Source organism: Mchenga conophoros, linkage group LG3 (genome assembly GCF_057382185.1).
Source record: "Mchenga conophoros isolate Kocher_MC1m ecotype Shallow Benthic linkage group LG3, M_conophoros_male_GT1.1, whole genome shotgun sequence".
NCBI lineage: Eukaryota > Metazoa > Chordata > Actinopteri > Cichliformes > Cichlidae > Mchenga > Mchenga conophoros.
In genome coordinates, this window is record NC_140528.1 from 15143832 (window position 1) to 15171684 (window position 27853).

A 27853-nucleotide genomic window follows, 5' to 3' on the forward strand; every position below is an offset into this window, starting at 1 on the left:
ACAAAGTCGAAAAGTAGTTAAGAAACCTGAATCTTTTCAAATAAACACACGTGGAGATTGTCTGAAAGACAAAACAAAAGAAAGACAAATCTAAAGAAATATATATAAGGAGAATGTTAGGTATGTGGGGACCTGGAGTGCATCTTTCCCGCAAGTGTTTTACTTTGAAAAGCCCCAAGCGGATACTGTCCACGTCATTACAGACGCTTTACAGCCGGCGAACCTTTCAAAGTCTTGGGTCTGAGTTGAGTCCCTAAGAAACCATGTCGGCCGTCATAGGCAAACTGCACTCACCTCTCATTTAATATAAAACGAAGTCTCCATGAAATAACACGAAGGCTCGGCCTCAGCTATGGCCAGCTCGGTAAGTAGCTGCTCACGGTGCTTTGCTGTTCCCGGCTCGGGTTTAAACACTATACGCGTGGACATTTATGGCACACCGGAGGGGTCCGTGGGTTTTTCTGCAACAAGGGTTTTCGGGCTGTACTGCTACTTAGCGCGCCGCTACCACATGAAATAATAGAGATGTTAAATTCCCCTCAGAGACAGACAGAGGAAAATCTTTCGGGAGAAACCCCCAAAACGTTTCGGCTAATGCGCCGATAGAGTGTTGGAGAGCGGCTGTAGTCAGTGAGAGGAGTCGCTGGGCCGGTAACGCAGACATGCCAACTTTGTTGAGAAGTTTGCTCTGTATTCTTACGATGTTACGGTTTAACAGTTGTGTAACGTTAGCTCAGGAAACAAAGCGCAGGACACACGAAGGTTGAAGCTCGTCGTGTGTAAGCGTGTACCTGTTGCTTCAGCTGAGAGGAAACAGACGTTGTTGGACAGCAGCAGACTGCAGTGTTTCAGGAACAAACACCTGCATGAAACATGGACCCGTGACCCGTCTTTAGTAACGCTAACCCTGCGTCTTTGTGCTTTGCAGGGTGCTGTACAGGTGAAACTGGAACTTGGTCATCGTGCCCAGGTCAGAAAGAAACCCACGGTGGAAGGGTTCACCCACGACTGGATGGTGTTTGTGCGAGGACCAGAGCACAGCAACATCCAGCACTTTGTGGAGAAAGTGGTTTTTCATCTGCACGAAAGCTTCCCGAAACCAAAGCGAGGTGAGGAGAGCTGCCCTGGTGCTTTGTGTGGAGGGGTGGAGGTTAAGGGCTTCACATCTGTAATTGATCAAACACACACACACACATATATGTATATATGTGTGTGTGTGTTTGTGTGTGTGTGTATATATGTATACTTTTAATGTGTGTTGTATCTTCATGTGCATGCATTTATTTCACACCTGTAGTGCAGCGTTTGCAGAGTCAGGTTCTCACTTAAAGTCCTTTCTGTCTTGTTGTCTGTGTAATGTTACGTCCTGGTGTCGTTTCACTTTTCATGTTTTGACACCAATAATCACATAAATAACAACAGACAACACAAATTAGTGAGTGAAGAGGTGCAGGCTGGTGCTTCGGCTTATTATAATACAGTAATAACAATGATGACAATAATCATATAATCAGGTGAAGTCTGTGTCTACATGCATCTTTTTTATTTATAGCAGCAGTAGTAATTAGTATAACATTAGTAGTAGCTGTAATAGACACAATAATATTACTACATACAAAACTTTATTTAAGTATAAATAGTTTAGTGTGTCATACATTCATTTATGAATTTCCAAACGTTTCCCAGACCAGTACAAACCAGTGTAAACAACTAACCTTGGAGAAGCCCACAGTTAACCTTCAGACTGTCCACCCAGTGTTCATCACATAGCTCCACAGACAGTAAGGATGATCAGTAATGTTGAACTTATTTAGCTCATACAGCCCACCTTTATCCTGGGCCAGATCAGTGAAACTCCCCTTTGTGTCAGTGCAAAGAAGTTAGACTCCGAGGTATCTTAAAATAAGGAAAACAGGACGTCTCAACTTTTCTACATGATAAAGAAAGAAATCTGTCAGCGTGACTCTTTGGAATTAAATTCTAAGAAAATGTCTCAGATAAATTAGTAAAGTTCTGGTAGCTCACTTACTGACCTATAAATCTAAAACTGGACATTTTTAATTTACACAGTTATCAGATTTAACTGTTTCTCTGTTGTTTTATTATGTTAGTGTAGTATCAGTGCCCTTTATCTATCGGAAAAAGCTGTAAAATGTAGAGAAAAATGCCAAGTTTACGCCTTCACAGTGTTTACAGCTGTCCAGTGGGTCAGACTGAAGTCTTTGCTAGACCGATCCTGGTCCCCGGGCCTTATGTTTGACACCCCTGATCTAAAACAATACTGGTGGCCACACAGATACTACTACTACTACTACTACTACTACTACTACTACTACTACTACTACTACTACTACTACTAATAATAATAATAATGATGATCATAATCATAATAATGAAATTATTAGAAAAATTGGTCTGTAATCAAACCAAAACTGTATGATATAATCTTATATAATATAAGTATAAGTAATATATAGTCTTCTAAATGTATTTAACTTTGTTATCTTATCCTGTACTCATCCTAAATACATAACACGTACTTTGTCTAAATTTTTTAATCATTATTTTTATTTTAGGAAACAAATGAGAGACTTTATTCAGACTAAAGTTGGGCGATATGTAAAAATTTTCCAACCGACAATCATCAGTCCAATAATCGGCGATGGGCGATAAATTCGTGCGTCCACAGACTTTTTGATTGCAGAGCAATGTAATCAGTGTAGTACAAGCAAAGTACTCAAACTCGACTAACTTGCATGAGCATGCACGTGTCCACCATCCGGCTGAGTATGCTCAGCCTATCGGCGATAGTCGAAATATTCATCCAGTCGCCCGACCCCAATTCAAACTCATTTTAATTATGTTCTTCTTCTACAATAATTCAGTCATGTAGATGGTAAAGCGTTGTTTGTTTGCGCCCATTGTTCATTAGTAGATCCTGAAATATATTTTACCGCAATAATCTGTAATGAAATTATGTAAAATAAATAAAACCTTTAAGCTTCAATAGTTATTTTGTTAAAGCTAACATATAACTGGGAAAATTTGTTGAAAAATGAACAAGTTAATGTTTTGAAGGTACAACTTCTTCACCACGTGTTGTTGCAGGAGGGGGTCAGAATCGACCCTGTGGTGTCAGTACTGAGTTTGAAATTGTAGTATCCTGACAACCTGTTCAGCAGTGGCAGACATCATCTGCTTGGAGTGACACACAGTTGAGTTTTTAGAGGAGTACAAGTACAAGATTAACTGTTAATGAAACACGGCACCCAGCTGACACAGCCCTACACACTAGAGCCACTGTGGAAAAGAAGGCTTAGTGTGGTAATATGGAAATCCACCACTGACGGGTGAGGTGATGGTGCTGGTCATCTCTTCATCAATGCACCTGTTGGTGAGTGGCATAGATCAGGGAGCATGTGAAGGTTTTCTCTTTAATAGCAGGAAACATGAGCAAGCATAAGGGTTTAAGATTGTGTTACTGCATCTCTAAACCTTCAGCTCCTATGGGATGTTCCCAGGCTGCACTGGTCAGTATCTATCAAAAGTGATCTAATGAAGGTAGGGTTAGTGTTAGTAAACCAGTGGGGTGCAAAGACTGACCTGTGTGTGCCAGTCCAACAGGTGACTTACTGAAGCTCACACTGGTGAAAAGGTTGATGCTGGTTCTGATAGAAACGTGTCAGAACACACAGCGTGTCGCAGTTTGTTGCACATGGAGCTGCACAGCAGTAAGGATGTCCACGCTGACCCCCGTCTACTGCCAAAAGGGTCACCAGTGGACACCTGAGCATCAGGACAGGATGATGGAGAAGTGGGAGAAGGTGCCTTCTTTGAGTAGCACAAACTGGAACAACTGGGACAAGTCTAAGGTGTTGAGTTGGGCTTCAGATTCCACAGATATCAGTTCAGTCGAGCATCTGTGGGGCGTGTTGGACAAACAAGTCCAGTCCAAGGAGGCCTTGCCTCACAGCTTACATGACTTCCAGGATCTGCTGCTCCAGTTTAATCTGCCCCCCGATGGCTCACTGACTGGCCTATAATTCATTTTTGACATTTTCATTTAAACTGTTCTCAAACTGAACTTTATACCTGAGTGTTTCCTAGTTTTACACTAGTTGGTTAGTCTAATGTTTTCCTTGTTTAATCAACTAAGAGATCAGTCACCAGCACATGTTGTTGCACCTGGACGTTGTGTGCTTCGCACAAAGATCTGAGCTCAGCTGTTTTTCTTGACATGGTTCCTTTCCAGTTTAACTGAAACAGCCACACAAGCTCCACCTACACACTGAAATAAAACAGAGACATTTAAAGACGTCACGAGCAGATATTAAAATTACAAACTGAAGTGAGGACTAACAGTTTGCTTTAATGGCAGCAGGTCGTGTGCTGATTTATACGATAACCTTTGCAGCAGTATTTACTACAGATGGTTATAAACTGTAGCCTTGGAAACCAGAGGGTTTGGAGGTGGGGGGGACTAAATGGACGTGGACGTCCTTTTAACATGTCTCCATTTCACTTGGCTTGTCAAATGAAATATAAGCTTTGTATGTCCACCTGGACATATCTGGGGTCTGTCGGGACGCCAAAAAATGTAGAAGGTGCTGAACATCAGTCCTGTTGCTCTGCTGCTGTTTACAGTTGTCAGCTGGTCTTTATTGGCTTGTGTAGCAATACCAAACCAAACTAGGTCCACTGATAAGATCTCAGATCCTAAGTGCTCTCAATATAGTCTTCTTCATATGTCAGCACATCAGTGTTTTCTTATCAATCCAAACATCGAAGGGAGTCAGAGCGAGAACGCCAAAAGATGGCGCATGTCTAACTTCTTCTCACTCTCCAAACGATTGGGTGTGTAGCTCGGAGAAGCTCCCCGAGTCGGCGAGTAAAGCCGCCGTTGCGCTTCATCATTGCTGCTGTTTAGTTAGCAGGCCAGCATGGAGGTGTTTCCATGGTGACAGCCAAATGGCAAAGCTGTCTGAACAAATGGAGGTAAAGACGTTGTTAGGAAGCAGCGAAGGCGGTGCTGTTTTTGGCAGCAGAGGCTCGTGCTGCTTAAGCACCTCATTTGGATTCTGTAGTGCCGTTTAATCTACAGATGGAGGGAATCTCTTCAGAGGTGTTTGATATTTCAGAGAATTGTCACTTTTATGGAAAGTTGGAAGATAAAAAAAATGGTTCATCTCCCTGAAAACTGCGTGAAACGTGTAGTTTGTAACGTGGAGGAAAAATAAATAAGCTCTGAGAAACTGAAGGGCTTCGGGATTTTGCCGGTATTGTTCCTTGATTCCTCAAAAATGCTTCCCACTCATGAAGGTGAAACACAAAGAAAGCTCCAGGCTGGCTGCTGTTGTTTACAAGAAAGCATGGGGTTAGGAGGAGGTGCCGATAAACAAGGCGGCCACCTCCAAGGAACAGGAACTGGGCTGTAAATGCCAACTCTTCCTCGGTTCAATCAATGAAAGGAAGTTTGAGGAAGTGGTTTATTGAAGCTTGATTTATTTGGGGTGTCTGTTGAAAGCTCTTTCACTCCTCTCAGTTGGCCTTACCATAAAACATTTGTCTTTCTTTACAGTCCCTCCCCACAACAAAGCTCCGAGGCCTGAGTCAGGACTCGCTCTGAGACTCGTGGCCTGCTGGTGGAGTTTTATTAGGGCCTGAAACCTGTGAAAGCCTATGCATTCATTTATTATTACTTGTTAACCTTTTTGACATGAATATATCCATAAGTCTGAATAATAAGTCATTGTTGTAGCCATACTCTCCATACTGGGACGTTATATCCAGTACATGATAGCTAGTAAGCAGATGTAGTGCAGCATGTCTTACCTCGTGAGGTAACAGGAGGACAATAGTTTCAGGAAGTACTGGTGCACACCTGAAGCCCACCTCTGATGGTGGTGTAGTTTGGTTTCCACGTGCGTAGATTGTCTGTTGGATCTTTACCCTAAAATATGAAGCACATTAAATCGACTGCGCGTTGGTGCTGTACAAATAAACCACTCTTCTTCTTCGTCTTCTTCGTCTTCTTCTTCTTCTTGTGGCTGCTTCGTTTGAGGGTGCAGCAGATCACCCACCTCAATCACACCCTGCATATCCTTTATTCCCCCCCATGGAAAACATTAATATCGAGGAGCAGCACCGACTGGAGCTGATGTGACCAACCTGCTGTCTCTTTCTGCTGTTCACTTTTTCTCGATGGTTCTCGTAATGTTAGATTCGTTCTAACACTGGTTTGGCAGCTTTTATTGGACGTAAAGAATCATAATGTGCTCCATTATTACTTCCTTCTTCATCGGACTCATCAGTTACACGTCTGAGGAGCTACTTTCGTTATCATTATTATGATATGCAGATGTTGTCATAAATCAGATCTGAGTGTTCTCTGCTGTGATTTCAGTTTACGACTCTGAAGGTTCATCCAAACTTCGTAAACGGTCCTTCTCAGGCATGTTCGAGTTGTCCTACATCGTCTGCATCATGTTTGCTCTTCATCAAACATGTTGATGATGTTGACGCTAATAAAATCAGATCAAATAATAGGAAATTGATCAACCTTTTGCAAGAATTAAAGTTTGCCACCCCGGAGCTCACTGAGCATCCAACACTTCTGTGGTGGTTTTATAGGTGAGGTGTGGAAGTTTCACCCTGCTGTGTGTGCTGTTAGTCTCAGACCTTTGATCAGGAGTTTCTTTCAGTGCGTTTCTGTGGAGGTGTGTGTATCTTAACAGGCTGACATATGTGATATAGTGTGTATGCAGCCTGCTTCTGTACGTGACCTGCATTAGCATGTGTGCTAGCGGGGTGGGAGAGGTACGACGAGCAGCAAGGAGGATGCTAACCTTTAACTTGCTGAGGCTCTCCACCCGTACGGCCTAACTGACCTCCAACACAAACTTTAGCGTGTGCGTTCATCCCTGCTCTGCTCTTGCTGCTCAGGAGCTTAATGTTGACCTCATTTTGTCGAAGGGTCTTGCTGTTACCTGATTAGTGTGATGTAGAGTCAGGAGAGGTCGTGTAGGGTGGGGGAGTGCAGGGTTGTTGTTGGGTGCTCTGCTCAGTCAACCACAGACACTCTTCATCACCTGCGGTGAATATCATGATGAATTAGTGTTGTCTGTGCATAAATAAGCACTAATCAGATTCACCATGACATAAGAAGAATGCTTTTGCTCAGCTTTTTGTAGCGTTCATCCGAGAACAGGAGCAACGGTTGCCTGCTGGACCATAGCTTCATGCTGATGTGCAGCTTTGGTCGGTCCTTGCTCTTTGAGATTGGCTTAGTCAGTACTTTGGAACAGTTTTAATAGCACTGTCTCTAGTAGAGCAACAGTGATTGAACGTCAAAGTGCCTCTTTACAGGGATGTATGAATGTAAGGGTCCTACATTAGCACCAATATAAACCCACAAACAGATGAGACGCAGGCGTTTTCAGACAAAGGAAAATGTGACAAAGCGATTACTTAGATCCAGGTTTGGCTGCTTGATCTTTTCTTTCCAAACTATCACATGTGTGTCTTTCTTGATAATTCCTTCCACCTTGACAAGATTTCCAGTTCCAGATGGACTGAAGCATACCCACAGCCTAATACTCCCACGCCCTCGTTTCACTGTGGGGACGTGTTTTTGGGGTCTACATCAGTCCCTGCGTTCTCCAAACATAAGCAATGTCTCTATTAGGGCTGTCAAAAAATAGGCACTCAGATGTTAATCACTGACTCCAATGGTACATATTTGCAAGAACATCAATACAAACAGTGCTGTTTTCACATGGCACTGCTGCAGTAAGTCAGGCATGCAGCTAACAGCTGTCTTTAACACCGAACAGTCCTTTCAGAGGAATCTCCAGAGATCAGTGAAGCTTGCATTTCACTAGTATTAAAGTATTAAGAAATTATCATAAATATTAACCTGGCAGGAGCACATGTCAGCATTGCTGTTTAACTATTAGCAATTACCAGGATGTAAAGAGCTGCCTGAAAGGTCAGTTTGGAAATCCAGGCAGTGAGCGGTGTGAGCGTTCACAGTAAGCACTCTGTTTTCTGTCTTCTTCATTTCAACACAGCTAATACCACACTTTGTCCAGATGTGATACATCAAGAATGAGGGGATGTAGGGTTGGGAAGTTCATGCCATAGGTGCTCTTCTAAAGAGCTCAGCGTCAAGGTCGGGGATCAAGGATTTGTAAAGTCTTGTGAATGTGATAACTCAAGGAGGAGGTCACCTAAGATTTTCAACTTGATACCAGAGGTGTATCTGCTGAAAATCTCAGATGAGTTTGAATCCCGCTGACCTCGTGGTTGGAGGACAACATCTCTGAAAATCAGCTCTGATTTTTAAATTCGTGTCTTTGGCTGAGGGGGAGCTGCAGGCCACCAGGATTGATTTTATTTAAATCAACTTTATATTTGAAAGAATTAGTTGAAAGGTAACAACTTGACATTTTCAAGATAGAACTTGTTCACCATTACTTCTGTTGGTGTAGGATGCAGTTATACTCTTCACCATGCTATTTTTCTGGGTATTGGTATTAAAACTGAAACTGTAGTATTGTTACAAGCCTAGTGTCTATGACACATCTGTCCTAAAATAAGGATCCTGGTTCATTTTGAGGGTAACAAAGGCTGTGACATTTAATTTTGTCAAACAGCTGCAGATTTAAAAGTGTGGAAGGAAAAAAAATCCTGAAAAGCATGAAGCTAACGTTTCACAACAACCATTATGTGCTCCATCAGGTCATGGCTGCTTTTTCAACCTAAACCACTGAAACCTGAGCACATGTAGGATTTTCAAACTGAGCACATAGCTGTGTATACAAGGACACTGAGAGGTGCCACTGCTGTCATAGCATGAATACATGGACAGATATAGTTCTAGACTACTGGATTAGATCCGTGACCAGTAAGTAAAATAGTTTGTAACTTATTAACAACAATAATTTGAAAAGATGTGATTTTCAGGAACGAAGATGTTGGAGGCAGCAGAGGGACGATGTGAGAAAGATGTCGTCCTTCTCTACTCTCATCCATCCGTACAGCATTTCTACACATTCACACGCATCACCATCGTAGCTGCATGCTGTGATGTGTCAAACGGACAATATTTGAAAATTAAGCAAAGCTTCCTTTGTTCAATAAGCACACGTAACTTAATTAGTACATTTCCTGCATTGGTACATTTTGTGACTCAGGGGGGATCCGCTGTGATCCGTGTGCTCCTCTACGAGCATGCGTGGACGTCTTGGCCTTGTCGTGTGTGTTTAAGGCTTTGGCTCTAATGGACGCCCGCTCTCTGTATCGATGCATCAGAGTAGGCTGCAGAAATTGAGTTAATGAGGTCTCATGAGAACACAGCTGCAGGATTAGTGTGTTTAATGACACAATAAATGAAGCAACAGTCTTAATACAGTCCTGTCACCTGGTTCAGGTGTGGAGGGGATGTGATTTATGTAATGGTTGGGTTTTTTGTGTTTGTCAGAGCGGCCGTCTCCCAGCAACCCAACCAGATGGCTGCAGCACACTCAGCGCTGCTCTGCATTTCATGTAACTGCATGAATTTAAAGCAAGCTTTGTGAACTGTCAGCCTCCTGGTGCTGAAGTCTAACAGCAGTTTTCTCTTTCAGTGTGCAAGGATCCACCGTACAAAGTGGAGGAATCTGGATACGCAGGCTTCATCTTGCCCATCGAAGTTTATTTCAGAAACAAGGTACATTTAACAAGCAGCACTCAGCTGCCAGGGTTTGTGTCTGTGGGTAATGCACTATTGTTGTAAGACCCTGAACCTCTAAACCATGAAGGGGTTTTTGTGTATGCTCTGAACATGTGTCGGGTTTGCACCAGGTCGTTCCTGAACTGCAGCTTTGGAGAGGCTGATTGTCAAATGTGTCCATTCAGAGCTGTTTTCATTTTTCTATCAAGAGTCACGTCTTTTCAAGCTGTTGCAACATTTTATGTATTATGTGGAAGCTTCTGCAGCGACGTTACTGAAGGAGTGTACGCGTGATTCAGTTGTGCTCTCTTGAAAGTGTTTTTGCTGGAAAAGAGAAAAAACTGGCCTACCATACTCAGAGGTGTGTGTGCAGCTCTAACAAAGCAGCAGGTCACACACACAGCTGGGCCTAAAGGCGATGCCACCTTTGCCATGTGAGGGTAAAGGCTGGATGAACTGGTTCTCTCTTTGGGTGACGACACCTGGTAACGTAGGTCATGAATGCAGAGATTTAAATTAAACGACCCCACACAGATACTGGGTCAGAGCCATGAACTGGCACATCCAGTGGAGAGAAAGGTGCATTTTGTAGTGCTGGAAGAGCTCCATTATTGGTTATTGGTGCAAAATTCAGAAGCAGCATTTGTTCCAGAGTTTTAGCTTGTTACTGGTTCCACTGGCTCCATTTTCTTTGACGTTTTCTAGCAGAGAGCCTTTCGAACACATCTAACAGATGCTGACTCCTGAGCAAAGGTCGTCTCAACCCAAACTGTCATCATTTCATCAAATGGTGATTCAAACTAAAAAAGCCAGTAAAAATAATGAAACTAAGTCCAAAAGCAAAAAATCAAAGTTGATCTTAACCCAGCAAAAACATGGATGTTCATTTGAAAGCTGCCTTAAATTTCTCAACTTATTTTTTTAATTACAATCAGGACTTGAGTTTGCTGTGTTACTGTGGTACTTACTTAGTGCCTCGTGTATCATATTTAACAAATACAGTTCTTGTACATAATCAGTGTGATTTATTTATTTTCCCCTGAAGAAAGTAAATAAATTGCACAACACATTTTTGCCAGATGTAGCAAATTCAATCAAAATGAAGGGTTTATATGCAATTTAAATTTTAATTAATTAATTAAAAAAAAAAATTCTGTCTGTTATTTCATGGTTCAGGCTTCAGAGGGTGTTTGGGATCTGAATAATGTAGTCCGGTCACAGCAGATGGCCCCGCCCCTCCTGTTAAAAGGGAGTTTTTCCTTCCCACTGTCGCCAAAGTGCTGCTCATAGGGGGTCATATGACTGTTGGATTTTTCTCTGTATCTACTGTCCAATATAAAGCACCTTCAGGTGACTTTTGCTGTGATTTGATGCTGTGTAAATAAAATTGAATTGAATCTAATTAAATGATGCAGTCAAAAACAGAGCATGATGTGGGTAACGTGCTGCATGACGGGTTTTTATTGTTTGTCCCTTTCGTGGTTTTCCTTCCACTTCTCCGTAGGAAGAACCGAAGAAAGTTCGCTTTGATTATGACTTGTTCCTCCACCTGGAAGGTCACCCGCCCGTCAATCACCTCCGCTGTGAGAAGCTCACCTTCAACAATCCAACAGAGGAGTTTCGTAGGAAGTTACTGAAAGCTGGAGGGGTAGGCACGAGGGCGTGACAGACCAGGTCCATCCTGGGCTGTCGCTTTATATCATGGATGTAGTATGTGTGGAGTATATGTGTATAGTCTTTACAGCAATGACATTAGTTTACGTTCCTCAGTAAATGTGAGGGTTTTAAAACTGCACTTCAGTATTGATTCACTTTATTTGACATGTCTGGAGCCTCTGATTGGCCCCACAGTGGGCTGAAGTGCTACAGTCAGTCTGGAGAGGACAGTCAATGGCTGAACTAGTTTACCCTGCATATGTGAGATATGAATAGTAATGAATAGTTTGAATTTTTCTGTTTACCAAGATTGTCACCCTGTTCTTCTGTTGTCCTTCACAGCAACGAAATCCTCACAAAAGAAGTTCAGAAGACTCAAAGGTAAGATTTCTAACAGGCTTGTAGCTCATGACTCCTCCTCCCTGTTACTGTTACCACCTCAGCAATGACACAATGTAGCAGCTATTGTTGCTGCAGATGTTGAACTTTGTTGTAGCACTTTAATGTAAGGGATTTCAGTCAAAACCAGTTGTTTCAAATGTGTCCCGTTACTAAATTGTGCACTTGAACGACTGTCAGATCCACATAAAACGCCTGCAGTCATGGAAACACGGCGTTCACGGGGCAGTGTATGTACGGCCCTGCTGCTCCACACCAGCAGAGGTTTTGGTTGTTTTCTTGTCTGGAGCGTTTACATCTACGTTAACATAGTGCGACTGTCTTCCTGGAGTTTGCCAAAAATAACAGAGCAGCACAGTTGAGCTTTACAAAGTCACAAATCTGTGGTTGTGTATGGACAGGACCAAAGTGGACATGTTTGCTATAATGTGCAGTACGAAAATCAAACGCTGTTGCTAAACATAAAGCATGTGTTTCTTTTTAAAGCTGTGCCAGAAATCGTGGAACAACGGTTTATGTTGTTAAAATGTTGATAAAGTGTTTATAATGAATTCAATAAACACATCTTTAACTTGCCATCCTTTGCTAAGCTTTTCAATTCCCTCACTGGGACTTTCATGTGCACTGACTTCATTTTAATCCAGTTTATTTACCTCCTCAACATGTCCTGAAGTTCTCCAGAGGCCTGGTAATGAGCTAGTCATGTGATTCAGGTGTGTTGACCCAGGTTGCGCTCTGTAACCTGCAGGACACCGGCCCCGCCCCTGCACTGCGATCTAAGATGACAGCAGGTCCACTTCATGATTAGCCGTAATTAGCTAAATGTTTAGGCTAGGCAGGAATCGGGTTCTGTTCTTGAGTAAGATTTCAGACCACGTGAGGCGTTTCATGAAGAGGGGTATGTGGTAGCACATGATGACCTATATAAGCATTCGATCAAACGTTTGGGGATTGGAGTTGCAGTTGGAGCGGTGCTCACTTGTTGTGCTTCAGGTGAACCTTGAGTGCAGCCAGTATAGTCTATGGTCATATGGTTTTGTGTGTGTTTGGTAACTGTGTGGCATTTATGTGTTACTCTAAATCTTCATGATATCCATCTTCACTTGTACAAGTGAAGAATCCTTTGTTGTTCTTTCTTTGATTGTTGTTGTTGTTTTTGATGCAGTTTTTTTTTTATGGGAATGGGTTTGAGCCAAGTCAGTTACATGTACATGTGAGGCACTGATGTCACTGGGATGACTGGGATGAAATCGATGTAATATAGAACAAATATGTACAAAAGTGCTCACACAAGCTGCTTGACAGTAAAGCTGAACATTCTTTACTGATGTCCTTTTTTCTGGTACTTGACTCTACAAACACAGTGATATTACTCAGTAAATGACTGATTCATTATCAGCTGTCCTGGTAGAGACTGAACACTCTACATTTACTGAAAGCAAAGAACTCTGCTCATTTAAGCTGCTGATTTTCCTTTGGCAGGTGATGATAATGCAGGAGGGCTCAACCTCCCTGTTTGGCTCCCACCTCAAGCTGGCAACACTTCCCAACAGCTCTGACACAAAGAAAAGCAAAGGCTTTACTGCGTCCAAGGTCAGTGTCTCTGCTCTTTACCTTGTTAGCTTATAGCACCGCTGCTACAAAGGTCGCTCGTTTTGCAGCAAAGACCAGCTGCTGCAAAAAAGTTGTAGCACAAGCATGAAATATGTTTTTTAAACCTCAGGGTGATTCCGGCTTGTACTGCACTAAACGCTTTGGCCTGTCGGGGCCTGGAGCCTCTCCCAGGGTGCACCGGTGTTTGGTACTAATTTATTTATTTTGTTTTAGATGAATCACTAAAACTACAATATTGTTAGTTGATATACTTAATTAAAAAAGTAAAAAAAATCAATCAATAAATAATAATATGGTGGTAAAGTTTATATATGCTAAAAGCTTGTTTGTAGGCAACATGATTATGTCATAATGTGTATAATTGAGCTGTGGTGAACAGAACTGAGATGGTGTTGTATGTGGATAAGATTTTTCTCTGTATCTGTTATTATAGGATATACTGTACAATGTAAAGCTTGTTGTGATTTGGCTGTATGAATAAAATTGAATTGAACTTCTTAGCAGGAATGAATCATCAGAGCTGCTGTCATTAGACGTATCAGAAGGACTAGTTGTTTAATGTTAACGCTTTAATTGGTGCCCAATGGGAGAAAATTGTGTCTCCCATACGCAGTCGTCTGCCAGCAAATGGCAAAGCAGCCATCGCTTATAAAACTAGGCCTGTTATTGTTACTCACTGCTGAAGTGCAAAGAATGAGATCGCAGATGCAAGACGTGAGCTTTCTCCGAAGGTGGGCTTTTGCTTTGTGATAGGGTGACGAGTTCAAGAGGGACTCGGACTGCAGTCGATGTCCTTCTACATCGAAAGGAGGGCGATCGTGGCTCAAGAGTTGGGAGTTCGCCTTGTACTCGGAAGGTTGCTGGTTTGAGCCCCGGCTCGGACAGTCTCATCGTTGTGTCCTTGGGCAAGACACTTCACCCGTTGCCTATTGGTGGTGGTCAGAGGGCCCGGTGGCGCCAGTGTCCGGCAGCCTCGCCTCTGTCAGTGCGCCCCAGGGTGGCTGTGGCTATAATGTAGCTGCCATCACCAGTGTGTGAATGTGTGTGTGAATGGGTGGATGACTGGATATGTAAAGCGCTTTGGGGTCCTTAGGGACTAGTAAAGCGCTATATAAATACAGGCCATTTACCATTTGAGTCAGCTGTCGCCGCGGTGAGGTGTTCAGGGCGTGGCCTTCTGGGAGGCGGTCCCAGGAGAGGTTGCTTCTCGGCTGGCTTGGGAATGTCTCTGTGTTTCCTTGGATAAACTGCAGAAGGCGGTTGTTGTGAGGGAGCTGTGGGCTTCTTCACTATATTTTCATTTATACTGTTTCTAGCACGTCCTTGGGTTTCATGTGAGGCGCTCTGCAAACCAAAGTCATTATTGATATATTTATTTTAATGCAACGACCCGTCAGAGGAAATGGATGATCATTTATGGTTTCTATGAATTGCATCAATGTGCATCATTAATAATGCACAGCACAATGTGCCACAGTGTATTCGTTTTGTCATATTTAATAGTGCATGAACATCTTTAGTAGAAAGTTATCTTCACATCATATTTAACCTTTAGATGAGAGACTGGACCCTACAGTCTTCCACAGGTGGGTCACAAATGTTCAAATCAGTGTTTTTATGCCACCTGTGTTATTTTGGTTACTAGTAACCAATGTTGTGCTTTAATGTTTGAAATATTTTCTTTTTAACGTTTTAAACATTTTTTTAAACACTTTGAAAATTGGAAAAAGGGAAAATAATTCCTCAGCAGCAAAGATGTCATCGTCCGTTGTGTGTATATGCATGAGTACATCAGTGTATGTGGTAAGTTTAAAATTTAAATGGCATGATATCAAAATCATGTTTTTATAGCTGGAACATGAAACCAGAACAACTGCTGTTAAAACCAACCTCAGCAGGTTAGTTTGGAGCCTCTGATGCAGCTGAGGGTTACCATCAGGTTACCTGTTTCTGTTCTGGGTTTAGTCTGGTGTTGGAGGATAACGTGTTCATCATGCACGATGTGAGACGCCACACAGCTCAGCAGCATTTACAGTGTTTGTCCATTATACAGCCCTCAAACTGAACCCACAGTGTGTTGCAGTGTTTCTTAGTTTCACAGCAGCCGTTTGGCTTTCCTCGTTTAGTCGGCTTAGAAATGAGTGGCCAGGAACATCCCTCATTTTTCTGAGATTGTTTGGATCCACTTTATAATATCTGACGTACATCAGAATGTCAGGGGCCGAAGATTTACCCGTGTGGATGTTTGTGGACAAAGAAACAGATATTTAGTGTTTTACAGTAACACAGCATCAGTGTTTCGCTGTACAGTTGATCATTGCAGTGTTTGTCAGCCAATATTGGGACACTGCGTGAAATGTAAATAAAAACAGAATGCACTGATTTAGAACTCATATTTACTCAGAAAAACTTGGTTTAAACTATGAAAATGTAGAAAGATATTAGCAACACATTAGCAAACAGAATCAGCTGATCTGTTCCACACTTTGTGTTTTTGTTTCGCCCAATCAGCTTTGGTTTCAACATCAGCGTGAGGGACAGGATTAGAGCCAATCACCTGTTCAGATCATGATCCCACAGACTGGGACGAAACCACACCTGAGCAGTGTGACTGCTTCCTTCATAAAGGAGGCGTCTTGAAGCTGTACTATCAATAAAGGTTTTTGTACAAGTTTCAGTTAGTGTGTTCAGCACTTTTCCCTGCATTGTTTTTCATTACTATGCATAACTTAATATGTGCACGTGTATGATGTCTTTGCATGTGTGGACTGAGTGGGTTTCATGTCCACGGCACCTTTAAAAACATCTTTGCTTGTAAAATCGGTGGCGTGTTCGATACTGTATCAGCTGACAGCGGTATGGTCTCATTAGCGCCCTGACAGCGCGAGGAGCTTCCCTTTGCCTTGTGCCTGAACACTCTGAGCTTTACGTGTTTTTCCCGTGTAGCTTCAGTCTTTCTTTCTCTTCTGTTATTGTTTTGCTTGATGTCACTTTTCATCTCCAGCTACTTAAATATCCGACGCTACTATCTGATCTCCTGTGTTTGTTTCAATCTGCAGGATGGCTCTACAGGAAACACTTTCCTCATCATGGCCACAACCACCAGCTCTGACAACAGCAGCATCTCCAAACTCCACAAGCCATTTAAGGACCATATAGACAAGACCCCAAAAGATTTAAAAGACCCCAAAAGTGCCTTCAGGGACTCGGGCTGGGAACCCGGAAAAGCCCCCAAAGAATCTTCCAGGAAACCCAAAGAGAACCAGCCACTTAGAGAGATCAATCCTAAGATGGGCTTCAAGCAGCCCAAGTCTTTGTCTAAGGAGCGTAGGACTGAGGGGATAACTCATGCGTCGAGGTTAAACAAGCGCTTGTCCGGCCTCGAAGGTGACGATCACGGGACCAAAAGACGCAAAAAGGGGTTTGTGAATTCCTCGGAAATGCAGATTTCAGAGTTGGACGGTCCGTGTTTGGATAAGAAACTACTGAGAGACAGATCGCAGCTGCACAGCAGTAAGCTACGAGCAGAAAGCGAGGATGCAGACCTCAGGAGCGTGTCCACGCTGCCGCCATTCCAGGACCTGGTTGATGCTAATGACTCTGATATGGAGGACCAGTCTGCCAGATCGGATGTGAGTAAACGTGACGCTTTACTGTCGTTACAGCTGGGAATGAGCTCATCTACTGGTAACTTCCACCAGTAAACCTGGTGGAAGTTCTGGTGCGTTCGTCTGCACATTGATTGGTTTGGGAGCAAACAGCTGATGATGATGTCGAGTGTCTAACAGAGTGTCTGCGTCTTCTTCAAACCCATGAGCCAAATTAGGAAAATGCTGCAGCCTCATGAACAGGCTGACATTTGACCTTGTTGCCATGCCCACGCTGGTTTGCAGAGAGCCTCCCCATAAAGAAGTTTTAAAGCCAAATCACAGACGAGAAAGATTTATGGTTTTACGGCACCTGAGGAGAAACGAGGGCCGTAAATAGCACAGCTCCTCTTTAATTCTTTTAGCTTTGAAAGAATCAAATGGCTGCGTGTTTGTGCTTCACAGCATTTCTTTCTGCAGCAGTTTTTATTTCTGTTGTCAGTGATTGTATGAAGTGCAGCTCTTTCATGCATCGTTCTCTGCCGCGTGGTTAGTCAAAGGAGTTCTCACAGAGTGGCACCGAAACCTGTGTTTTTGTCATGAAAGTAGCTTTGGGGTGGGGGCTGCTGCAGCTACTGGTTGTAAAAAGCATGTGGGCTGACAAATTCCAGGCATTTGATTGTGCCCAGGCTAGCAACCCTGGTGGGCCTGAGGCGACACAGCCCAGCGCTCCCATTGCTTCATCTTTGATCTCAGAGTTTGGGAGCGAGTGCTCGGATAAAAACGGCAGAGAAGGAAACGCGGACGAGGTGATGACATGAAGGAAGGGAAACTGGGTGTGGCCTCCGACCAGCACACGTCTGTTTAAAACGAATCGGTTTTATTTCCATGGCGCCGCATCGTCGAGGCGCTTTGTGCTGGATGGTCCGGACCCCACAGAGATGCTGGTGTCTCAGGATGCTGACGATGTCACACTGGTGACGTTCTGGTGACAGATAAATTTAGTAAAAGAAAGTTTATCATCTATTTGATTTAAGTGTCCACTCATCATCATCACACAGCACGAAGAACATTTAATTATGGAAGAGTGTCTAAAAATTCAAACATGATAAAAATAATATCTTTATTTTGAATGACAGTATTCATGTTATCCTGAGTCTGTGCAGTGTTTTTCTACATTCAGCTGTTTTAATCACATCCCAGATTTGTTTGCTCTTCATGAGATGTCGTCTGCTGCTGTGGACAATCCTCTCACTCTTATTTTCAAACTGAAATGAGTGCCAGCCATCTGTTGTCATTAGCTTTGCAGGTTAGCGGGATTCATTATTGTAGGCTGAACAGATCACAGATGGGATATTGATCTGTGACAGTGGACGCGTGGAGGAGCGAGCGGGTTGCTCGCTGTGCAGAGCAGCGGGGGAACCGTAGCTGAACCCATTGTTGGGAACTAATCAGAGGAAATCCAGAGCAGATGAATCGGATGGTTCGAGCGTGAGGAGCAGAGCGCTGCGAGCTGTGGATGTGAGAGCGGCTGCAGGCATCAACTTTTCCCACTTTGTTCCCCGTGGTTTCTAAACTAGACCGTCAGACAGTTTCCTGGATGTGCTGTCGGTTTATTGTCTCTTGATGTGATTGGGTTTGCTTACTTGGAGTAAAGGAGAACAAAAGCCGTAAACAGGAGTGCCGGTCAGATTTATGACACTTTGAAGAAGCCTGTAAACCAGCAGAGCAGCTGTGCGCTCTTTCTCTCACGTTTCTCCTCACCATGTTTTGCACTGTGAAGGTTTCCTTATGTATCTGTGCATGTACATTGAAACACGTTTAAACGTGCACTGTCATTGTTTAAGTCCACATCTCAGTCAATCTGAAAGAGTCAAACATCCTCACTCTGGGCTGTGTGAGCCTCTGCTGCCTGTGGGCAGATGCTGCTTCAAGAAAGGGTTTAAAAGAACGATTTTCATTTTTGGCTTTTATGAATCCAAACTACAGACGTGTCAAACACAAACATGGACATGAAGGGAAGGACTGTATGGAAATGTCAGCACACACTGTTTCATGTGAACTGTGTGTGCTGTTATAAAAGGTACTGCTTCAACCTTGAACATTTACACAAAAATCTAATTTTCTCTTGATGCTTTGCCGACCCAACAGACGATGGATGGCACTATGAAACCAGGCTCCTGTTGGAGCTTTTCTTTTTCCAACTAATGTCAGGACAGATAGTTCTGACATTAGTTGGAAAAAGACATCCAGTGCTCTCTGCAGCCTCGTTTGTTTTATGTTTGTATTTGTTGAAAATAAATACAAACCTTGATAAATAAACATATTTTTAATAAAGAGAGTCCCCCTCACTGTAACTCTTAATTCCTGTCCCTTGGAGGTGGTTTGAAAGCCGAACGTGTTCAGAGTGGGAACACTGGTGAGTCCAGGTTGGTCCACTCCTGCTGGGTTTGGTCTTCTTTCAGCACATACATAATAATAACAGTAAATGGTAAATGGCCTGTATTTGTACAGCGCTTTTCTAGTCCCTAAGGACCCCAAAGCACTTTACACATCCAGTCATCCACCCATTCACACACTGGTGATGGCAGCTACATTGTAGCCACAGCCACCCTGGGGGGCACTGACAGAGGCGATGGTGTTGGACACTGGTGCCACCGGGCCCTCTGACCACCACCAGTAGGCAACGGCCCAAGGACACAACGACCGAGACTGTTGGAGCCGGGGCTCGAATAGTATTCATTTGCTTCTGTGTTTGCAGAACCGCCACATTCAGTCAAACAGCAGTTTGAGTCATATTTTTATCATTAATCGCTGCCTGTTTCTCTTCTTCCTCCCAGTCTGAGCAGCCCAGTCCAGCGGGTTCCAGCTCCAGTTCAAGCTTTGCTCCCACACCCCACAAACGACAAGGTAACCGACTTGGACCGTGCACACAAGTTACAAAGTTTAGTTTGTGCTGTTTGTTAGTGACACTAACATCATACGTGACACTTCGTGCAGTCAAAGCGATGTAACCAATAAACTGCAGCGCTTTGATTTGTTTGTTTTCGTGATTAGATTTATATCATGAGTGCCACGTGAAATTAAACATAATCGTGAGCAAATGATTTAAACTGTACAGGCACATGTGTTCAGTGCCATTCAGCAAACCAGCAAACAGCCGCCTCGCACACATGCGTGTGCTCAGCAGCACCGTAGAAGAATTGAATTCACTTTTTAATGACTTTTCTTTTCAACAAATCAACAACAGCACACGACAAAGGGGGGTGGGTGGTGGGGTGTTGAGATGTAATCAGATAAATCTGGAATATTAACTGTGATAACAACAATTATCCTAATAGATCTTCAGCTGCTTGTTGGGAGAATCTGGGAGAGGAAAACTAATGTGAGCACAAAGTGTCTGAATGTTTTCCCATCGTCACTTTCCACGATGCACAGAGGACAGGGCTGGGGTGATGTCAGGATGTGACGAGACTATAGTGAGTCCAACTGTTATGTTACACAGGTGGAAGTATTCAGTCTGGCAGTGTGAAGCTTAAACAGTGTTTTTAACATCACTTTAGGTCCAGCTGACATAAACTTATCACACTCACTGGTAGAAATCAAAGAAAGCAAAATGATGCGTCCAACAGTCTGTTGTCATGCAAGCGTAACACCAAGTACACAGTGGTAGCCTAACACTTATTGTGTGCCCTGTAGAGACTGTGGTATGGTTGTCATAAGGTTGCTACACTGTTTGGATTAAACGCTCCTTAGCAGCAGGATCGATATTGAACAGTGTTGTTTCACCGCCTCCAGCTGACACGCAGCACCCCTGCACACAGGCAGACACACAACCTCTTTCCTCACTACGACACATGTAGCTGACATTCACAACAATGCACAGCACTCAGCAAAACTCCAATGTAAAGAAAACTGAAGTGTTACACAGTTACCATGATCGTTAACCTGCTTGGTGGGAATTTAACATGCTCACGATTTGAGATAATTAGCTGTTATCATTAAAGTGGACATGAAACGCTACATGTATGAAGGCTAATTTACACCACTGAGCCCTGCTCTCAAAGGTAACGCTGTCTGTGCAGCTCGATTTAAGAAGTAAGTGCTTAAAGTTTAAGTTTATATAACACGTTTACCGACATCAGCATGTGATGTCACTGGGTTGGTTAGTTTATGTTAGCTTACTAGTAACAGTAACACTTTAAAATAGTCGGTGCTAGTGCCTATGGCTGATTACAAAACAGTAACAATACTGTGGCTCTATGTTAATTACACATGGAGGCGTTTGCCTGAAAAATGTTATGCTCATGTTAACCTCCTAGGACCGGGCGTCCACATATGTGGACATCACATTTTGGGTTATTTAGACCAAAATACTAAATTTTGCTCTACAAGGGCCTGATATCCACTTACGAGGACATTATACTGCTGCTGTTCTATAAAATTTTATCAGATGTGGCTGATATTTTTCTTAAAAACAAAAATAAGGTAAAAAACCAAATCTGGTAATTCTTTGTTTTTACATTCATCGGGCCCCAATGTGACCAAATATCAAAGAGAAAGTCTGGAACTGAAGTTAAGAAGTACCCACTGAAGGAAGGATGAATGGCTGGATCATGAAAACCTGACATATCTCTGCATGTTGTGTTTTTCCTCTCGGCTGTAAAAAGGCTGATTGTCATCACCCCGCTGGTCGGATGGTTGGGGTGGAGAGCCAGGTTTGTGCATGCAGTACCTCAAGAACGAGGCTACGTAGGATTTAAGCTAACGACGTCGACGAGTTTGAATCTCGGTGACCTCGACCTCGAGGTCTCTGGCAGTGGACCCGGTCATGTGAGAAATGTTGTGCCTGGCTCTTCCACTTTAGGGATTACAGCTCCTAACGCGTTCATTCCTACTGGGACCACTTCGTTCTTGACCTTCTACGTTGGCTCCAGTTTTCCTCCAGTTTTTCTCATGCTCCCCTTCCTGACATGCTCTCTGCTGGGACTGCCACATCTATCACAACTGCAGCCTTCTGCTCCTTGTCCAGCACCACTGTGTGTGGTTGATTAGCCAGCAGCTGCTGCCAGGTGTTCTTGGAGGGCTGTTTGCCTCTTTAGCCAGTAGGTGTCCAGTACTATCCAGCTCTTCATTGTGGAGTCATTGTTGGATGTCTGTGTTTGTTATGTTGGCTTTTTCTGGGAGGTTCTTTGGTCTGCTGTTGGGTCCTCCAGCCACCTGATGTTGGTGTTGTGTGATGCTACTTTCTCACAGTACTGCTCAGTCTCAGGACCTGGTCATGGCGCCATCTCTGTCTTCCCTGGCTAACAGTAGTCTTGCATTCTTCCAGCCTGTGCGCCATCGCCCCACATAACCTGCACTGTGGCTCCTCCGTCATTGACTTGTAGACTAAGCAGAGCAATATTAAGATGTGGAAAGGCTCCAAAGTTAAAGCCAATTAATCGTCTGCTTTGACAGGTCCCACTATGTCCAGATTCCTTGTAAACCCAGTTCCGTGCTTTCCTCCTCTAGCTGCCGGACCTCGGCTCGGACCATGCCTCTCCTCAGCCAGGGCTCAGCTATTGCCCATTGTTGGAAGTGGGTGGACCCGAGTCCCTAACGCCCCATGCAGGACTTGCCAATGAGTCTTGGTACTATACCATGCTGGTATAGCCAGACCTTGAATTCGCCTGGTATGCCTGAACCTGCATCTTATGTAGCCACTCTACATCGTGCTCCTGCAGTGGACGAACTCTCATTTCCAGCCCGCTGGCACAGACTTTCCCGGGAAGGCTGAGGAGAGTGATCCCTCCTACATATTCTAATATGAACCATAAGCTTTATTATTGTAAAGTGGAAGCATTAACTAGCTGTGTATATCATATTGTCTGCAATCATACCGGTACAAATTCTTACGTGATACAAAACTGTCGTACTGAGATATCATTGCTATAGCAACACCAGGTGGTTATGATCCCTAGTGCATGCAATTAAGAGACAAGCCTGGGCATGTCTGGGAGTGAGAGCCACATGTGTCAGTCTGCAGTGGAGCAACTTCAGGAACCTCCAACAATCACAGTGCTCTGCAACATATGCAAGAACCTGTTTCAGCCCTTCAGGTGAAAAAACTGTGCGCTACAGTCAGGCTGTGTGTGACCCAAATGTAAACAAATGACTCCACCAAGTGTGGCTGAAGGACGTCATGTGACAGGAAGAGCAAACAGTGGATGAAAGTTACTGATACAGTACATGGTGCAAGACCAAAGCAGCAGGTTAAAAAGCTCAACTCATGACCCAACATCCCAGGTAGAAGAGAGTCTTCAGTTTTATTGTGAAAATATTGTGCAGGTTCCTAAAGAGTCACAAGGTTAAGTTACTTTAGTTACTGTTTAACAAAAGTTTCCAGGCCAAACTACGACTAACACCAACCCTGTTTCTGTACTACATTTGACTTATTCTGTGTTGCAGTGCCGTGCCACTTTAATGCTGCTGCAAACGGCACTGTGTCATCAGTGACAGTAGCTCATTGGAAGCAATCATGGGATGCCCTTCATTTAATCAAACTTAGAAATGCTGCAGAAAATATCTTTTTGTGTAAATGATCAGAAACATTATTACCACAAATCTTCTTAAAGTATCACTTTGAGCCTGTAAACAAACGGGCACAGCCCTGGTTTATAAACTTTTACTTTGAGTCGGTTCAGAAAGTTGAAGACGTCGTAAGAGAGGCTGCTAAATCATTTTGAGATTGAAGAACATGAAAGAATCATGTTGTTTTCCTGAGCAATGAGAACAATTGAAAACCAGAGCTGTAAGTCAGCTATGTAGAGTTCGAGATGTGTGCATGTTCCCTTTGAAAGTCAGATCACCAGTCCACATTTGCTGAGCTTTACAGTACCAACGTCACAATCTGCAGCTTTCTGCTTGTATTCCTGAGGTTTAAACTGCAATGACTGAGGCTTTATTGAACTGTTCCACTCAGTGCTTGGCCCGCTGCAGTCAGTGATGCAGGATCTGCACTCGGACGACGACGACGATTCAGAGGACGACAACGACGACGTGGATTCAGACACGGATCGAGCAGCACACCTCACACACCACCAGCACAGGTTAGTAACCCGAGGGCAGCTTTTCGAATGGCTGAACCGCACACTAGTTTAGTTTCATAGAGCTGTGTGCAGACATTGGTAATGAATTCCTTTTAACCAGGATATTGCTATTATGAGGGCTACTTTGTATCTCACATGTTTGTGCAGTAGAGCCAGCCTTTAACAACAAACCTGTAAAATGATGAAGAGCCGCTATTTAAATCTTGGTTAAAATTGCTTGGGACAGTTTCTAAAGGTTCTTTCAACGTGCCTTTTACTAACTTTTCAAGTATTTCATGTAAGCTCTTTCCAACTCTCTCCACCATCCTGTTGGTGGAGGCGTGCCGTCAACCTTGGCCAAAAAGCATAACTTAACCAGATCGTCTCCGTCTCCAACAGTTGACCGGTTTTCTATCATCTATGCCAGGGGTGGGCAATTCCAGGCCTCGATGGCCGGTGTCCTGCAGGTTTTAGATGTGTCCTTGATCCAACACAGCTGATTCAAATGGATAAATGACCTCCTCATGATGTCTTGATGCTCTCAGAGGCCTGGTAATGAACTAATCATGTGATTCAGGTGTGTTGACCCAGGGTGAGATCTAAAACCTGCAGGACACCGGCCCTCGAGGCCTGGAGTTGGACACCCCTGATCTAGCAGGCCCCTCCCTGACACTGATTCTGCGAGAGTCATCTTCATGTTAAAGACCGTCCTTCGTCCCCACTCTCTCAGATGGGGGATTTTTCATTGTTAGCGGTTTTTAGCTAACAGCTGAGACAACAGTTTTAATGTCTTTATTCTTTGTGACTTCACACTTAGGATTAGTTTAAGTGATGGCAGCAGAAGTGACAGCTCCTCCCATTCCCCGCTGTCGTGCAGTGAGGCCCCGCCCTTATTAAAGTCTACTAATAACCAGGTAATCATATCAGTAATATACTGGCTTATGTCTTAGAGCAGCATGATTGAAAGCCACAGTATCCAGGTGTGTGCGTGACCCTGGGTGACTCTTTGCTCTTCTGTCTGTCAGATAGTGGAAGTAAAAAGTCCCACCAAGCAGAGCAAGCAAGACAAAAGCATGGAGTGTGATAAGGTGAGAACGAGTGTCTTTGGTTTTTAGATGTGGAGTAGACTAGTAAATATTCTGAAATATGGAAAGTGTTGTTATGTCTTGGGGTTTGTTACCATCAGCCACTGCTACATCATGACAGCCATGTTTGCTGTGTGCTTTTCAGGTTTACCTGGATGAGCTGGTGGAGCTGCATAAAAGACTAATGACACTAAGAGAAGGTCACATACTGCAACAGGTGAGCTGATGTCAGCAGCTCACATACTGCTCCTATGTGGTCATGTGTTGGGTTACGCCATGTCGCAAGTTTTCTGAGGAGCTTTTGTGATATTTAGTAGATCGGATTACATCTTTGTTTATTTATTACTTATATACGATCCAGTAATTTAGGTCAGTATCGGACTGATACCGATATGCAACATCGGCTCGGTCCATCTCTAGTTCAGATGGCTTTTAATGAGCCTTATAAAATAAACACAGTTTAAAAACATCTAGCAACTAAATCAAGGGTAGCCTGAACTTACAGTCACTGAACACAGCAAGTGTCCCTGCTCTCAGATACAAAACCTGCCTTTAAAAGTTCAGAGTAATGAAATCAGCAGCACTGATTCTATCATTTCTAGTCTCACACACCACTTGTGCATTTCTGTAGTTTTGGTTCACATCGGTTGATATTCTGCAGTAAACAACTAATGAGAGCATTTTCTAAACCTCTGAGTGTCCATCAGGATCCTGTAGAAACAGCTTCCATGTCAAACATTTCTGTTTAGAAAGAAAAAGATTTTTAGAAAATTCTCTAAAGAATTCAACATCTGTTTTGTTTTCTACTATTTATTTATTTTTTAAAGTCACTCTAGCACAGATTTCTTTAGTCACATGTCTTTCTGTGTCTTCCATACAAACATTAAACATGCAAACACTCAACACAGCAACACTGAAAACATTTGAGTGTAACTGTCATTCAAATCAAACTTTATACACAATTACAACATGGAACAAAAGACAATCTAAACATTAAAACACTACAACCAATGAAGAAACAAATGAAACCAATCACAATCAACATCAAAATATGATCATGGAAAAATAGAAGAGACATATCATACAATTCATACACGTTCATGTGAAATCTTTGGGTTCAATAACCTTCAATCCTTCTTTTAAATTACATTTAAATTTCAGCTGGTAGCAAAGAAATGAATCAGAAATTAACCTCAATGAATCTGCAGCTTCATCAATGTGATGCTGAGTTTCTGACTGAGATTGAGTCTGAACATGTCTGACTCTGTGAAACAGTCAGTGTTTCTCTGACAGCAGGAGCCTCTTTACACTCAGCTTCACACAGACGAGCTGAGGAACGATCAAGCAAACTTCTTCTTCTGTCATTTTTAACAGCAGCTTGCATCCAAAGATGTTGCACTACTGCCATCTCCTGGCTTTTACTCTTACTTCTCCTCCAGATCCTCAGATCCTCTTGATGAGATCAGTATTTCTCAAAAATGAAAAACCACTCCTTTCACCTCATCAGGACTTAACTGATTAACCACTTTTTCAAACGTAAGTTTCATTTCACCACCAGTTCCCACCCTCAACACTCTCCTTTGACTTCTATACTTCAACTAATAACCACATGTTCAACCGTCTCCACAGCATTACACCATCACATAACCCAGTCGGATGTTTCCCCATCATAAAAAGAGAACCATTCAGAAAGCAATGACCTGTTTGTATTCTCCTGCTGCCTATTTAACCCACTACTCCTCTTAACTTCTATTGTGTTTTGTACCCCATGTCTCCCTTTTGTTCCATTATCCCATGCCATTCTCCAGAAGTTCTTACTTTGTGTGCAAACTATTCTTTTCCCTCAGATTTCAACAATGGTATCTGCACATCTATGTCTACTTTTTTAACAGCTGCTTTAGCCAATCTGCTCTTTCATTACCCACAATACCTCTGTGAGCCAGAGTCCACATTATCACTATATGTTTATTTTCTTCAGACACTCTATGATGAGCAAAAGGACGTCATACAAATTTACTTTCAATGCTGACAACGAATCACTACATATTATTACTTTTGAAATTCTGCTGTCTTCCACCCATTCTAAAGCCAACAGTGTGACATATAACTCAACTGCATATATACTCAGAAGATTTGATGTTGTTTTTGCAATCTTGAGCCTTAACTGCAGAATTACCACTGCTACACTTGTTGCTTCAGGTTTGGGATCTTTCGACCCGTCTGTATACACCTGTAAATAGTTCATTATAAAATTCTTCAATTCAATTCAATTCAATTTTATTTATACAGCACCAAATCACAACAGCAGTCGCCTCAAGGCGCTTTATATTGTACAGTAGATACATAGAAAAAAAACTACAATCATATGACCCCCTATGAGCAGCACTATGACGACAGTGGGAAGGAAAAACTCCCTTTTAACAGGAAGAAACCTCCGGCAGAACCAGGCTCAGGGAGGGGCGGGGCCATCTGCTGTGATTGGTTGGGGTGAGAGAAGGAAGACAGGATAAAGACATGCTGTGGAAGAGAGACAGAGGTTAATAACAGATATGATTCAATGCAGAGAGGTCTGTTAATACATAGTGAGTGAGAAAGGTGACTGGAAAGGAAAAACTCAATGCATCATGGGAATCCCCCGGCAGCCTACATCTATTGCAGCATAACTAAGGGAGGATTCAGGGTCACCTGGTCCAGCCCTAACTATATGCTTTAGCAAAAAGGAAAGTTTGA

At 43.1% G+C, this 27853-nt stretch overlaps 1 protein-coding gene across 2 annotated transcripts; it reads left to right on the forward strand.

Moving 5' to 3' along the window:
• The first annotated feature begins 225 nt into the window (after positions 1–225).
• Positions 226–27681, forward strand: mllt3 (MLLT3 super elongation complex subunit). 2 transcript variants are annotated; one of them, XR_014889430.1, is made up of 14 exons: positions 226–364; positions 929–1109; positions 9627–9709; positions 11217–11360; positions 11711–11749; positions 13250–13360; positions 16441–17013; positions 19809–19878; positions 23933–24059; positions 24856–24952; positions 25064–25126; positions 25269–25340; positions 26563–26659; positions 26753–27680. XR_014889430.1 is itself a non-coding variant. In XM_085253859.1 (13 exons), exons 1-13 carry the CDS (start codon positions 353–355, stop codon positions 26578–26580), a joined length of 1590 nt encoding a protein of 529 aa, XP_085109985.1. In that variant the 5' UTR covers positions 226–352; the 3' UTR covers positions 26581–27681. The 2 variants fall into 2 exon arrangements, 1 of the variants encoding a protein (XP_085109985.1); XM_085253859.1 differs by having other exon boundaries at positions 26563–27681.
• Positions 27682–27853: the final 172 nt, after the last annotated feature.